At 42.3% G+C, this 16,044-nt stretch overlaps 1 protein-coding gene across 20 annotated transcripts in view; it reads left to right on the top strand.

Moving 5' to 3' along the window:
* The window catches only part of ADGRL3 (adhesion G protein-coupled receptor L3), a 516,853-nt gene that overhangs the window by 461,574 nt on the left and 39,235 nt on the right, over nt 1-16,044 (top strand). For 14 of the 20 annotated variants that reach the window (XR_009963392.1, XR_009963393.1, XM_062611552.1 and 11 more), the window contains one exon: nt 12,811-12,837. The exons of the other annotated variants lie outside the window; for them this stretch is intronic. Coding sequence is in view for 12 of the 14 variants with exons in the window: in XM_062611552.1 (XP_062467536.1) it covers nt 12,811-12,837 (27 nt within the window). In the remaining 2 variants the exon portion in view is untranslated. The remainder of the gene's footprint in view (nt 1-12,810; nt 12,838-16,044) is intronic. 20 annotated transcript variants of the gene reach the window in all.

Raw genomic sequence — 16,044 nt, 5'->3', positions numbered from 1 at the left:
GGGAAATGTGCGACGATAACAACAAAGCCCACATAATTAAACACAGAAATAATAATTGCCTACAGTATAATCTTACTTGTGTTAATCTCTAGAATTGTTGTTTAAAATGCCAGGAATTTATACAGCTAGTTACATTAATTCTAATGTCATTGTGAAATAATTTATAGCTCCTTTGGCAGATGAGTGTCTATTTCTGATTTGACTTCATTAAAACATTTTGAAAACACAAGCAATTTAAATACTTCTAAGTATGTTGCTGATACCCTTCCAAATGTGTTGCTTCATTGCAAATGAATTTTTATGCTTGAAAAAGTATGAAAATTTTAATATAAACTCAGGAAGACCCCAAGCTCACCCTAGGAAGTTCCTCAAAGCAATAATTTCAGAAGGGACTTGCCTGTAATTTCTGAGTACCTAAGCAGCCTAAATCTCTGTGTTGTCTCAGTATCAGTTATGCTTGAGCTAGGAGAAAGCGTAGATCTTTAATAGAGAAGGGAGCTTTGAGGGAGCTTTTCTAGGGATGTGAGGGGCTTGCAGTCTCTGGAAAACTCTTCGGTAAGATTGCAGTCGTCTTGTGGGTAAAATTGTAGTCTTGTTCTAGGTAAGATCTTGGTCTTCTTCCAAAGTCATTGGTTCTAACTCAGTTGCAAAATGTGAATGACGTTCAGCAGCTCTAGAATAAAAAGCCACAGACCACATTATTTCACAGGTGAACCGCAAGGTCCTTTTGAGCTTACCTCCATGGGTCTATACAGTTGGTGAAAAGACACCCAGGTCTGTTTCTCGAGGCATGCACTGCCTTTGCTGGCTCTCAGCATGGTCCCAGAGCCTTGCATCTTGTCTTATCAGTTTATATTTAAAAGACTAAACCAAACCAAGGGCCTGCATTGCAGGGCCTCTTGGTGCCATCTGCATATGACAGTTTTACGGCAACAGAGAGCTGAATGGGAATTTGTTCTCCCAGTTAATTTCCTAGCACTGTTCTGTGTTAGGCTGTGGTGAAGCTCTCGCAACATAAATCCTGAGCCTGTTCAACAACAGCAAAATACTTGATTCCCTATGGCAACGTAAAAATAAAGGCCATAAAATATTTTAATAGGCTGTTAATAAGCTCCCCTGCAATCTGGTGCTTGCCTATGTCACTTTAAAGGTTAGAAATACATTATGAAGTATAGAAAATAGAGAAACAAATAACTCCACTTAAATTAATGAACTTGATAAGGGATCAGGTGTCACCTGGGATACCTTTAATTACTGCACCAACAGAAAAGCCATTCAAAGGGCAGTGCCTGAACCAGATGCTGTGTGGCTGAAAGATTTGTAGGCACTGTGCAAAGTTGTAAAAATAACTTCTCTAACCTTCAGGAACAGTCCCTGGTTACTGTGCCAGAATGGGAGAATCTGACATTCCATGATGGAGCACTGGTTAGCCAGGGGTTACTGAACAAGAGATTTGATGTTCTGGTACAGAACTGGTTTATTCTTTACCCACATTAACTTGTCCAGCATAGCCCAGCACTTTCAAGCGGGAAGTAGGGTGAGTCCTTCCCCTTATGCAAAGAGCATCCTCCTTGTATGGCAGGTTGATATTGAGCCGATTCAGTGGCTTGCTCCTGCTGACAGTGAGGTTCATGCTCTTGTCCTGCTTTGAGACATGTGGACAGAAGATATGAGCTTATGTACAGGGGATATGTTGTTCAGAGATGCAAGAGTTTCTGTGCCTGCTGCTGATGCCAGGAGGGCAGACTAGCTCCCATTTCACAGCACATACCATCACCAAAAGTAGCATACTTTTATCTAGGGCCCTGAAAAAGTTCAGTTTCTCTTCTTCCTTCAATACATTAAAAAAGAAATTTTAAGCATTCAGTCAGGGTGGGAATCTCTTTTGACTTTTAAATATATCTTTAATATGAAGCTACACAGACAAGGATGCTGAAATGGCTGCCTCTTGAGTGGCGTGTGCCCATATTCCTCCCATAAACACAGGGCAGGAGGGGATTTTCCTTTGCAGCCTTTTCCAATGGCCATTTCCAGGTGCTTGATGTCCACTGTGGTCATTTCTCTTTCATCTCTTCATGCTTTGTTGGCAAACATAGGTAAGCAGAGGTGGGCAGTGAGGAACATTGTTTAGCCTTTAGTAGCTCCTCCCACATCACTTGTATCTCACTCATGGTCTAGGAGAGCGTAAGTGGGATGCAGAGGTTGCACAGAATTGTTCGTGAGCACAAACTGATTAACTGACAACAAATGTAACTGAGAAGACATCTTTTTGGAGTATTGATTCCCCCAGCTCTTACAAGCTTGCAGGGAAGACAGGTCTTTCAAGCCAGGGACTACACAAGCTTTTTGGATGGCAGAAGCCTGCTGTGCTGTTTGCATCTGTAGCCTGCAAGGTGGAGAGTATAGGCGTATCAATGTGATATTGATGCACTCTTGCTAACAGATGGCTACTTGCAAGGACTCGTTACTAGCTGGAATACTTTAGAGCAGCTGTGAGACTGTTTTACCGGAGGTTGCTGCCATGTGGAGTGATTTTAGAAGCTGAGCAGCTCAGTCTCTCCTTCACGCTTTTCCATTGTGCTGGGTAGATGTTAGATGTGTGAAATGTCTCAGACTGTCTTAGACAGGACTACACTGAATCTTTTTTATATTCACATTCCTGTAGGAAGCCTTATGTGACAAAGGAAAATACATCTATATACGAATAGTCCAAAATGGTTCTTCAGTTTTCCATCCATCAACTCCTTTCTGGGTGGTCAGGCATGTACTGTGGCTGCTTGTCGTCCCTACACACCAGGTTTTCATCCTACCCATGCCAGATGCTGCAGCAAGACAAACCATCTACATGTTTCCAGATGCTTAGTCCCCATTCTCTGTGTAAAATGGAGGGTTTCAGATGAACCCCCTCCCCAAATGCCTTTGTGTGGTGTGACAGTGCAGTGCTTCTCTGCAGACATTCAAATACTGCTTGTTCATGCCATTGTGATGTTTTCAAAAGGAAAAAAAGAGGGGCTAAACTTATCATAATCCAGGTGTGCTCTTCACCATATCTACTGAAGTCTGAGGTCCTGTCTTTGCTGTACGTTGTTATCATGCGCAATGTAGAATGCATTAGTTACTTACGTGGAAAACTGGTAGAAAATTGGGCGGGTAGAGCACTTATTTGGTTAACAAAAGGCAAGTCTTACAAGCAGATTGAAAGGATCCATTAATGGCGCCGAGCAGCTGCTGTGCCTAAAGTTAGAAAAGGCATCTCCAAATGGCTGGAGGGCAGAGGGTGAAACCTGATTTCTCCTAGCAGAGACCAGAAGCCATCCTTTCTCTTCCTTACAGGCAGAACCATTCCTTTGAAGTTCCTGTGGGTACCCAAGTGCTGTCTGACTGTGGTGGGTTCTGTTAGCATTTCCCCCAGCCAGACCAGACTCCCTGACTTCCTTCTGCACTGCAGTATGTGGAAATGAGATTTTCTTTTATCTACTTTGGAAGGGCAACATTTTGGCTGTGGCTGCCAACTACAGGTGTGAACCCAATAGAAAGAAGGCAGGAGGCAAAGGTCTCTGTCAGCTTGCTTCTCTTTTTATCCCATTTTACTGCATTATTCTTTTAGCCAGGGTGTAGCTTGACTCGTGCCACAGGCCACCTGAATGCTCTTTAGAAAGCACAACTCTTGGGGACCTCTTCAGAAAGGAGCATGTTGGGCTGTAGTCTGGGTTTTGTTGAAATAGCTCATCCAGTGCAGTAGAAACCCACTGGAAAGTCATCTTGGAAATCTAATTTTCTTTCTTTCAGAAAGGAAGACCAAGAGTCTTAGCTGGGAGCAGCTTTTGTTGCTAAAGAGGCACTCTTTGGCATTAATCACTGTAGTTTTGTTGCAGCTTTCTTCCCTCCTGTAGAAATATGCTCCCATGCCATCTTCTACAACAATAGAATAAGCACTATATCAAAACCTGAAATTCCCTGGAAAAAAACGTATTTATTTCAAACACACAGGAGAAAACATGTTTATGTGTTGTGGTGTGGTCAGGTTCATAAGAACACACACTGAAATCCCATTAATGGGGATGATGCAGAAATGTCCTGCACTGCGGCCTTCATGAATCAATCCCGAGATGACCAAAATGAGCCTTCCTCAGCTTGCTGGCTGCTACTTACAAACGGTCCCTTCTTGCTGGGACCTGCAAAAGGTCTGGGGCTAAAGGCACATGGCCTTGATTTAATGGATAAATTAAAAAGTATATGTTCTCTCAAGTTTCTGACTTGAAACAAAGCTTACACCATTCTCCTTTAATTTTTATGTTTGGTTTGGTTTTTTTTTTCCATAGGAGTCTCTTGCTCACAGGCTTACAGAAATAAATCTGAGAATGTGCAACCTAAGAGCCAAAAGTTGGAGCCAAATGCAAAGACTTAACTTTAATTATTACTATATAAAATCTCACAAAGCCCAGTCCGGTCTCTTCTAGGGAGTGTGACCTAGGCTGGGGAAAGCAAGGGGCAAGGAGGATCAGGCCCAAAACTGAGAAACCCTTTTTGAAACTATGCGTCCTTTGCAAACCATTGCCATATCCCACTCTTCCCATATGTTGTATGGGTGTAAGTGATTATCTGCTCATTTTCTTGCTTCAACATACGTATTTTATTTAAAGAGACGTGACTAATCCCAGGCCCCAGATAAGCTTGTTGTTTCAGTCCTGTGGGTTTCTTAAGTCATAAAAAAAACCTTCAGAGTTAGGCAGAAAATTGAAAACAAAGGTTAAATAGAACTTCCAAAAATCATCTGCGGAAATGCTTAAATTAAATCCTTGATTGAACACAGCAGTATTGTGCTGGCAGAAACAGAGGTTTACCAGTCTACTTTTATTTACTCAGCTGATTGAAATGCCGAAAAAGTAAACATCCTAGGTTTGGAGCAGTGAAGAACGAGTTAGGCTTTGGAAAATGCAAGATTTCTTCTCTTTTGGTAGGAAAATCTTACATTCCCAATGGGGAACAATAATTTGTAACAGGTATCCTTTTACTAAAGGAAGATTAATTTGTGCTTTATTATAGTCATTTTAGAAACAAGGGAAAGTAGGGAGACAATAAGGATTATTTCATCTTTTTCTGGTGGGATTTCAACTCATCTGTTGGTTTCCAGATTTTTTTTTTTGCTTAAGCATAAGACACTGCAACTTTAAAATAGTTTGTGATGCCAGAGGGTCTGGAATTGAGTATTTCATTGGGTAGACCCTGGGGACTTGACTTGCAGAACAGCAGCACTTTAATCTTAATTACCTCTGGGTTTGCAGCTGCTTGGGAGTGCACAGCAAGGACATGATAAAATGAAGGGGTCCAGTTCTTGAAGCATGTCCAGTGCAGCATCTTGGTGCAGAAGGCCCAATCCTGGCCTTCTACATTCTCAGGTCCTGGTGAAGTAAAGGCAGACTCCTTCTTCAGAGCAGCAAGCAGGGAGAGGAGGTGCACCCATGCAGCTTTGTGTGTATTGGCAAGAGAGATGTAAAGGATGAGGTACAAAGGGTTTGAAACAAAAGCTAGTGAATGCAAACACTTACAGGAGCCACACTGAACCTCTGTTAAACATTACCTTAAATCCTGACTGGCCATTACTTATAATGTTAAATAAAATAGCAGTGCCTGTAAAGAATGAGCTTTCTGTTAAGATTTTTTACAGCCTTACTAACAAAATAGAAAGACTGAGTGGGCTGTTCAAGAATAAGGTGTTGAAATTCTCTCCTTCCCCACCAGCTGTGTTATATGCAGTGTTTTTTGACTCCCCTGGCTTCTGGGAACAGCAGATCCAGGAATGCCTTTTGGAGAGGAATCATCCCTGGATTCCCTTTTCAGGAAAGGACAATCTCATCCTAGGGAAGAGAAAGAGAGGCCAAGACAGCGGGTTAGCCATTTAGCTGGGTCTGGATAAATTTCTAAATTTAGCCAGGTTTGGATAAGAAATTGTGTGTTTTATTGCTGCTTGGGACATGAAGGCAGTGTGTTCTCTGTCACCAGAAAATTTGACAGGAGTGTTTTGCAACAATGACCAATAATCTGGGCACTTCTGAAAGTGAGGCATAGCTTTTTCTATCCCTTGGAAAACCTCCCCCTGTGCAAAGTTCAAATGTTACCCATGGAGTACTGAGCTGGGCATTAGAAACTGCCTGCCTCACTTTCCTTGTACAGGAGCTCAGGCTGTGATCTTTGTGTTTTATATGACCTTGAGAGTACTATGCCTTCACAAGCCTGATGGTCAGCTTAGCACCTCCCTAGATCCTATGTAAGAAAGTGTCATGCTTCCTAGTCCTTGGGTAGCTTGCCACTGCTCCTGTGTAGCCTTCATCTGCATCTCTGCATGAACAAACTTTGAACAGGAAGCCTAAAGCATACCCAGAAAAATCACCTGGTATTGGCACAAAATGACTTACACGCTTCCTACCAAGAAAAGATAATGGCACATTTATATTTTGCCAGAGTGCAGTCTGTAAGCATCTCCGAGGCAGAAACCCTCCCGATGCTGCAAAAACATCTGAGATCGCACTTCTTTCTGGGTGCCTTTTTCACCCAGTGATGTTGACAGCAGTACCCAATTTTGTTTGTTGTAATCTGCTGCTCTTTGAATTTTTCACAGAAGGGTTTGGTTAATATCTGTTTTGGCTTTGGATTTTGCTTATTTATCTATGGGGTTTGTGATGACTGTGGTAATGTTGAATGGTGATTATAAAGCAGTAATCTTCCCACTGACAGGTGTCATCCTTTCTGAATTAAAAAAAAACCAACAACTATCAATCAGCCGTTATTGCTTTGAGAGAGTATCCTGGAAGATATTAAATACCTAAGGTCTTCCTGTGATCCCATAAATCATTACTATTGTTTTAAAAGGCCATACATTTAAAGTATTTTGCCAATAAACCCTGCTGGTGCTATTGGGATAGCACAAATGTGACTAAAGATTTTCCTGACTCTGTATCATGTGGAAACAGTCAGACTGATGTGGTTACACATCAGTGTGGCTTGAATAATCATGCCATGCCTTTGCAAAGTTAGGAGGAATGAAATAGAGTAAGTAATTCTGAGTGCAATTATTTACTTACAGAAAATGGGATGAGCTTAAAAGAATTGCTCTTTCCAATTTCAGTAATTAAGAACAAATCTCAAAAAAAAGCAGGCCAAAACTTCCCTGGATGACTTGAGGGGGATTGCCTTTGGCAGAAAAAAATCAGGCATAGGTTGCCCCAAATCCTGGGCTTGGGCATCACATAGGGCCAAGGAAGGTTTGGCCTCATTTATCTGAATAAAATTTTCAGAGCTACTGGTGGAATTCAAAAGTGTCTTTCAGTCTATAAAGTTTCCCTTATGCTAGAGGTAGGACACCAGCTGAGACATGCAAAGTCAGGGGTTTCTTCTTGCAAATGAAGCTGTGACAGGCCTGCTGCCTCCCTACAGTGGTTACAGAGGTCTCCAGGGGACTGGTCACCTCCTGTCAAAGATGGTGCGGGTCAGAACTTAAGACTTGGAAAGGATAGCTTGAAGAGGTGCATGATAAAAACTAGCAGCCTAAGGAAGACTATTAGGAATACATTTGGCTTCATGCCATCAAGGTGGTAACTTTGTCACAAAATGAGAAGGCAAAATCCCTTAAGCACTCCTTTATTGCTTACAATTGATTTTTCTCACCATGAAGATGCTCCTTCACTAATTAGCGATGAACTCGTTTGCTTTATGAGGGGAGTGCTGGACTTTCCAACTCCTTCCTGTAGATTTTCAGCAGTTCAATAAATCAATCTTTTCTAATCCTGGAAATTAAAAAAAAAAAGGGAAAAGAAAACAAACATCCGTGCTGCCTTATATTGGCAGGCAGCGGGAAGACACAATAGCACGCTTTATTTTGTCTCTCTCTTGTGCTTGCGTGCAGGAAATGTCTGTCTCTCAGCTTTATTTGTGCCATATTAAAATGAATTCCATGGGTCTTTCCAAATGCTTTCGAGGGGGCACATCATCCATCTATTTTTATTTGGGTTTCATCACCTGTAACATCTACTAAAGGTCCTGTGTACTCAGTTTGGCATTTTTGCTTACTAGCTAAACTGTGCTATTTTGGGGCCTGAGCACTAAGTTCATGTGCTTACTTGAGCCTTTTCTTGCTGCTGCAGGGATGGGAAAATACTTTTAGTTGTCAAAAGAATGATAAATTCAAGTTAGATAAAGTTAAACCATAAAAGGTTGAATAAAATGATAACTCCTGAAGTTGATTAGCTATGTAGAGTTTTACTAAAGGCCTAGTTTTACTCTGAAATGTGGCTCAAAACCCACACTTTTTTAAATATAAAAAAAGCCAAAGAACCCTCTTTTCAAAATGTAAGGCTACCAGACAGTATTCTTTTTAAATGAGACCTGAATAGCTGCTTTTTGATAACAGGCTTTCTTTGTTCAGCAGCATTTTAGGACCGATCTGTGTGTAAAGGTGAATTCTTGCCTTAAATTCACCTTAAATTTCAACTTTTCCTGCTGAAGAAAAAAGAAAAGAAAAAAAAGAAGGCTTTAGCAACCCAGGATATTGCTGATCTACATACATGGAAGTGGTTTGCACCATGTAATTCAAGTTGCAGATGGCCTGTGCCTCTGTATTGGACTGTTAGTGTATATTCTGGCAATTTGGCTGCCTTGTTTCAAAAAGGTACATGTTGTGGTTTTAAAAGAATAGGCAGCATGAAAGGAGTTCATGAGCTTAGGGTGCATTGGATTTGAAGTTCCCTAAGCATCTAAATAAGGTCAGAGGGTAATTTTAACAAATTTTAAAAATGTATTGGTCTGGAAATGTCACAGGAATATAGAAGGTAATGCGAACGATGCTTTCTCATCACTGAAGGAGAAAGTACTCTGGGAAATTGAAAGACATCTAAAATAAGATTTTGAAATAGTTTTACATGATGTGTAATTAACCTTAAGAAGTCTTTGCCCCAAGGTAAAGTCAGGGCTTTTTTAAGATTAGAAAATGAATTAGGTATTTATATGGATTGGTAGACCATTCACTATTCATCATCTGGGCTCTGAAGAAACACAAGGGAGGTGAGGTAACATTTTGCCGGTTAAAGGAATAATGCAACCACATTAAAAAGATGGGCTTTTTAACTTCAGGTATTTGAAAGCGGAGCCCTCACCAAAGCCATCATTCAGATTTCCTCAGCAGACAGTAGAGAACGGAATTTCTTCAGGGAATGGCGAAGCCTCAGCTACCTTAAATACCTGTTCTTTTAGGGAATAAATTGCTCTTTGAGGGTACCAGACTCACATTAGCTATGGAGGGATCACAGTCATGTAGTTTAAATTCAATGGGCTGCATCCCTTACTGTTAGGAATTGGAAAAATATATCCACATCTGGAGAAAGCACTTCAGATGTAGCATCTCAAGCTGTGCTAGACTAGATTTTTCCAAAGATTTCTGCTTCAACCACTCGTGAATATAATCTCAGTTTTCCAGCTAGTAGCTCTATTTTCCTGTGAGCTAAGGCTCTTCCAAGGCTTTTCTCTTGTCTAAGTGATGTTTTTTTTATGTATTACAGAGAATGACACAGTATTACTGTAGCACTGATAGGTTTCACAGACTTTACAAGGGGAAGGAAAACCCCATTCTGAATAATTTTTGTCAGGCACGAATTGCGTGGCTAACACAAGAGTTAAGCTTCTTACAACACTTGAGTTGTTAAAATGAAAAGGAATGATCTGTATTTCATGAGGGATATAAAAGACTATGTCCTACTGGCCCTATATGTAAGGTTTTGAAGTGTTTGGGAGTTAGGCATCTTTGAAAATCTCACTTCTTAGGCACCTGCTTGTTTGGTTGGTGGGTCCTATGCACATCCAGGTTGAAAAGGGGGTAAAAACTGCACTGGTCTTTTTGACGGTTTTCTCATGAGCTTCTTTGAAGTGTTAGCCTCAAGCTAAAAGGTAATCCGAGTTTGCCAATTTTACATTTTGTCTGTAGAAAGATGAAACGGAGCCTTCAGCTGCCTTGAAGAAAGGCTATTACAGATCACTGAAAAACTTTCTGAGAGCCTGGATAGCAGCTACAGAGTAAAACATTTCCCTAATTCTCTCTTTTTATAAGCTATCACTGGTGACATTTCAACAGTAAAGTCTTCACCATAAAATCTCAGTGCCTGTGAACACAGTAATAGAAATTCATGTCCTGCTCCTGCCCACATTGCTGAGCTGAGAACTCCAGACTGTCTCATGTCTTCGTTTAATTTTGTTGCATCCTGAGGGAGCTGCTGGTCCTGCAGTGCTAGATGTGCCGGAAGCATAACGGGAACTTGCCCTGGTGATCTTGCAGGCTGAGTGGATGAGAGGGCAAAGAGAAGAAGAGCGATTTGACCAGCATCATGCTACACAGCTGTGGTGGGCTGGAGGTCCCTGCTGGTGCAGCTACGTGGGATACCAACGGCTTTCTGTGTTCATGGTGGCTCCCCAGATACACTGTAGATGCCGAGGTTACAATGCCTTAGCCTATGTTTTGATAAGCCAAAGGATCTAAGCTTTCCTTGCTGTGTCTTGGAAGCAGGAACTCAGTAGAGCCAGCTGCTCTCTACACTTGCTTCCTCTTTCCTTCCTAATGCTGATGTGCTTTACATTTGTGTTACTGCCGTTGAGTGCCCTAGGGTAGCTCAGATGTCCTCATGTGGCTAGCAGATGTGGCACAAGATCTAAGGCAAGCAGCTGTCATGTGGCAGCTGATAACCAGGGGATATCCCTGCAGCGGTGGCAGCCAGGGAAGTTGAAGGGATGCTGAAGAGGAGCTGCAGGGAGCTGTTAGTGGCGGGAGGGGGAAAAAGAGGAAGAGAGAAGGGGGTGGAGGCAGGGAGGACTATGGCCCAAGGATGTTGTAGGTGCTCAAGCTGAGATTATGGAATCATATAATAGTTTATATTGGATTGGAAGGAACCTTTAAAGGTCATCTAGTCCAGCCCCCCTGCAATGAGCAGGGACATCTTCAACCTAATTAGGTTCGTCAGAGACACATACAGCTTGACCTTGAATGCCTCCAGGGATGGCTCATCCACCACCTCTCTGGGCAGCCTGTGTCAGTGTTTCACCACCCTCATTGTAAAAAATTTCTTCTCCACGTCCAGCCTGAATCTTCCCTCTTTTAGTTCAGCAGTATTACACCTCATCTTATCACAACAGGCCCTGCTAAAAAGTTTCTCCCGTCTTTCTTATAGGCCCTTTTTAATAAGAACTGAAAGTCTGCAGTAAGGTGTCCCTGGAGTCTTCTCCAGGCTGAGAAGACCAACTCTCTCAGCTTTTGCCCATAGGAGAGGTATTCCAGCCCTCTGATGATTTATGTGGCCATACTCTGGACCCTCTCCAACATGTGCATGTCTTTCCTGTACTGAGGACTCCAGTACTGCAGGTGGGGTCTCACCAGAGCATAGTAGAGGGGCAGAATCACCTCCCTCAACCTGCTGGCCACACTCCTTTGGATGCAGGCCAACATGTGATTGGCCTTCTGGGCTGCAAGTTCACATTGCCAGCTCATGTCCAATCTTTCTCCACCAGTACCCCCAAGTCCTTCTCCTCAGGGGTACTCTCAACTTCTTCATCCCCAGCCTGTATTGATACCAGGGGTTGTCCCAATGCAAGTCCAGGACCTTGCACTTGGCCCTGTTGAATTTCAGCATAAGGTTTGCATGGGCCCATTTCTTGAGCCTGTCCAAGTCGCTTGGGCTGGCATCCCTTCCCTCTGGCATGTCAGCTGCACCACTCAGCTTTGTGTCATTTGCAAACTTGCTGATGGCACACTCAGTCTTGCTGTCTATATCATTGATGAAGATATTAAACAGTACTGGCCCAGTATGAACCCCTGAGAGATGCACTTGTCTCTGGTGTCCACCCAGATACTGAGCCACTGACCACTATCCTCAGATAGCGCTGCTTATTTGTGAGTGATGTGGGGATGGCTACCTTGTCCCCCATGGTCTGTCTTCTACTTGTATCTTGCTGCTCAGGGTGAGGTCAGGGCAAGTGTTACGAGCGTGGCCAAATCCAATGCATTTGACAACTGTTCCGTCCCTTTCCTAAAGACCCGCTGTGACCATGCCAGGGGTCAAGATGGGACTTTCTGTGCAAAAAGTGCAAAGCATATTTTGAGTGGTTCATCATGGCTGCTTCTTCACTGCAGCAGGCTGCTTTGCACTGTTGCTTGGCAGAGTCCTTTCTTTGTCCTTCCCTGTGAAATGGGAGTAAATAGACTAATGCTTTCTGTCACCCAGGGCTTTAGAAGATCCTAATGCCGTTATCTCAAAAAGAAGGTAATGCTGCAGTCTGGCTCAGGAGTTAGTAACTTGGGAGTTACACTTAAGAAAAAGTAAGCAGCAATAAAGAGGTTTCTGTGATACACTACAGCAGCACAGGTGGAGAGTGCTGGAGGCATGGTGAAGTTTTGCTACCTGAATGCATGAAAGCCTTCTGTGGTGTCTATGTTGGAATTTCAAACTTCATCTTCTCCAGAGATACCCATAGTTTTTAAAACAGATTTCAAAGTCAGTTGTCAGTTGCGTGATCAGAACCATGAGGGGTAGCTGCAGCTTGCAGCTAATGATGCTTGTTTCTGTGTATGAAGCCAGTGTCCATGGTCATGTTTCAATTCCCTGGGGCAGCAAGCCAGGCTGGCTGGTTTGTACCAGGGGCACTTGATGACAGTCTGCCTTTGTTTTTGGTGATGGCTGGTGGGAGAAGGGAGGGGAACTAGCAGTAAGCTATATTCTCTATGTCGTTATATTTCTAATGTTGGTGTTCTTGTCTTTATGTCTATGCATTCTTTAGCTATGAGGATAACAGACCCTTCATCAAGTAAGAATGACCTGAATGGCTGATAAATTTCATTTATCAGTGTGGTCTCATGAACCAGCTGTCAGATCAATATTGAAAAATCATTAAAGCTTCTGTCATTCGCATTTGAGGCAGAAGAGCAAACTGTGCAGGAAATACAGGGAAACTGGTCAGGCATACAGCTAACATGCAGAGTAAATGTGCTGCATGTGTATTGCCAACCAGTTGTCACCTTATTGGCTTTATATTCTTTGATTGGACATAAACTCAAGGTGAATGTTCCCAAGTTAATCCGGTGTAGTACAGACTTGTTATACCAATACCAACCCTCTGGTCCACTGTGCTCTTGTTACTGAGAGTGCTTTATAGTAACATAAATACATAAGTAAATTTCCAGAAAGGTACATGGGTGGTAATCCCCATGATTCCAATTCTAGTTAACAGGAGCACTGCAAGTAAATCTTATTCTGTGCATTGGAGACTCTGTCTGCATTTATTGGGAGTACCTAATTGTCCCTAATTGTAAATCTCTGATTTTCAATTACGCCAAAATATGGATGGTTTTGTTTCTTTATTGCTATAAAATTGCACTACAGGAAAGAAAAACTATGAAAAGCAACAGCAAGTCTGTACAAAGAACAAAACAAAAACCACAAGTTGCACCAATAAAAACTGAGAAGAAAGCCAAAAATGCCTAGAAATTACGCACCTTAGGGCATCCATGTTTTTTCTCCTGCAATCAAAAAGTAATGCACAGTAGCACAAATAAAAGCAAATCAACTTTGCAGTAGACTTTCAGTTTGTTCTTCTGGTGAAGAGTCCTTTGTGTTCATTCTTGCGGCACCATTCCCATGTTCTCTTTCATCGCTTGGTTCTTTTCATTTCTGCGGATACGGGATGGAGCTATTCATAGTAATCTCCATGCCCTCTTTATCTCCAGGTCTTGTTTTCTGAAGCACAACACTGTAACGCATGCAGTTTGCACTGCTGAGGGTCTTCAAACCCACAGATACCTTTCCATCACTGAAGGTAGCATATTTCCACTAAATAACTGTTTCACTCCTGCACACCTCTGCAGCCAAAGGTTCTTTAATCAGGTTCAAGAACTGGCTGTGCTTCAGAGCAGAATAGTTTTCTGATATTCTGGGGGTCCTTTTGAAAAGGCTCTAAAAGCAAGGGGAGTTTAAAAAAAAAGTGTTTTTCACTTAATTTGTTGTTCTTTTTTAGGGGTAAAATATTGTATATTTTAAATTGGTGTGCAATTAAGATGATAATGTGCTCTCACTGATGGTGGGATCTTGGGGAAAAATATAACAAGCAGCTAAAGTTGTGTACTTTAACTAGTGGCTACTTTTCTAAAGGGTTTTGAAAGTGCATTTTTAGTTTGCCTCATGCTAAATATTTATTAGCGGGATTGACTGGAAATGCTTCAGAGGAGCGGTTCTGGTCTGCTAGCTACATAATAGTGATTTTTAAATGGTTACCTTAGGGAGCTCTTCTGGTTGTGTAGTTAAATAACCTATATTTTATAAACTTCAGTGAAGACTTAATGCTGTATTTTCATTCTGATACCTTAAAAAAAAAAAAAGAAAATCCAGACCAAGAAAAAAAGCACAAAACAACATAAATGCAACATTGGTGTGCTTCTGTTTGTGGCAAGCCTTGCTAAAAGGACAAGGATTCAAGGCTGCAGCTGCCATGGAGTCCCCATAGTGGAGCCTGACCTCTGCAGGACTTACTTTTCCCCTAAGCTGCTACTGCTTCATCTTTCTCCCCCTCACTCCATGCTCTGCTTAGCAGATGGAAGCCCAAATATGCCATAACCCTGGACAAGTTTCTTCAAGGCTGAAGTGGCTTGGAAATAAATGTAGGTAGGTCCTTGTTCCTATGTGCCCTCCTGCAGCACCCCATGCTGCTGTGGGATGGACAAGGAGGGAGAGGTGCTGACTGGCTGCAGGCTCGTCTGCTTTGGGTAACCAAAGAGTTAAACAGAGTTAAACAGTGAGGAAGGGGTGCAAAGATTGGATATAGTTGTATTCCTTTTTATGTTGCACCTAACATTACCAGGGGAAGACAAGAAAATCAAGGCCTTAAGGGAAAGGGTAAAGGGATGCTCATGGTGCTGCTTGCTGCGCGCTTCCCGCTGTGCTTCCCAGCTAGAAGCTGATTTCCTCCCCTGTGCAGCAGGAGTTCCTTTAAAGTTATAGGTAATGTAGCGTGTGGAAACTAGGGAGATGGCTAGAAGAATGACCCAGTTCCTTCCCTGCTTGTCACACTTCATCTCATGCCCTGGTATTGGAAGATCAGTTTGTGAGATGTTAATTTAGCAGATGAGTTATTTAGCAGAGTAGCATGGGATACTTCTCCTGCCATCCTGGAAGATCTTCCAGCTTTCCTGAAAGTGCACAGCCATCCCATGCCCCCAGCACTGTTACTCCAACCAGAAAGTTCCTGAAAGAAAGAAAGTAGAAATTGCAGGCTACCCATGTTCGCTTGAAAAACTTTTGGGGCCAAGTAGTGGCGGCACCCCTACTCCCTCATTCCTTCTGGGGTGGAGCAAGAGATAATGTTAGTTTTGCAACTGATGTGAAGAAGGATTGCCTTTCTTTTTTTCTGAGCAGAAGTGTGGTAGCAGCTACTGTTTTAGCAAATGTGGTGTGCGAGTGCCTAGATGTGTATATATATTTCCCCTCATCACAGGGTGGAAGAAGTGTGAAGTAGCATCACACAGAGCCTCCTTGTGCAGAGCCGATCTGGCAAGTGGTGAGGGCTTGCCCACCTGCTTGTAGTTGTTTATCTGGCTTAAAGGCATATGGGAGGCTAGCTAAAATGCAGCAATACGTGTGTCTCGGTGTTAAGCATAAAGAAGCTAATCCAGCTGGCATTCCTGCCCCAGTGAAACCAGTGGACACTAAAAAAGTGACATTTAGAGTTGTTTTGGTTGGTTTATTTTCTTTTCCTGCCATTTGCAGAAATAGCATCTACATGTCATTTACATACACACTGCTTTTGCATTTAAAAAGGCAGGGGATGGGGGAAGAATAGAAACATTGTGGTTACAAATATGCTTTGGTTATGATAAATATCTATGCTCATAACATTTCCATTTCTGTATATTTCTCCAAGCTTGAAGATTTGTAAACTGTATCCAGCTTGAAGACAAAATTCACTACATTTTAATGTGCTCTTTGCTTTTTGCTAAAACCATGGGCAAAGTCTTCCTGCCTG

This window comes from Pezoporus occidentalis, unplaced genomic scaffold (genome assembly GCF_034315485.1).
Source record: "Pezoporus occidentalis ecotype Australia unplaced genomic scaffold, CSIRO_AGI_Poc_V1 ctg154, whole genome shotgun sequence".
Classification (NCBI taxonomy): domain Eukaryota; kingdom Metazoa; phylum Chordata; class Aves; order Psittaciformes; family Psittacidae; genus Pezoporus; species Pezoporus occidentalis.
Note: the sequence above shows the minus strand (reverse complement) of the source record. Positions and strands in the feature narration are given on the sequence as shown.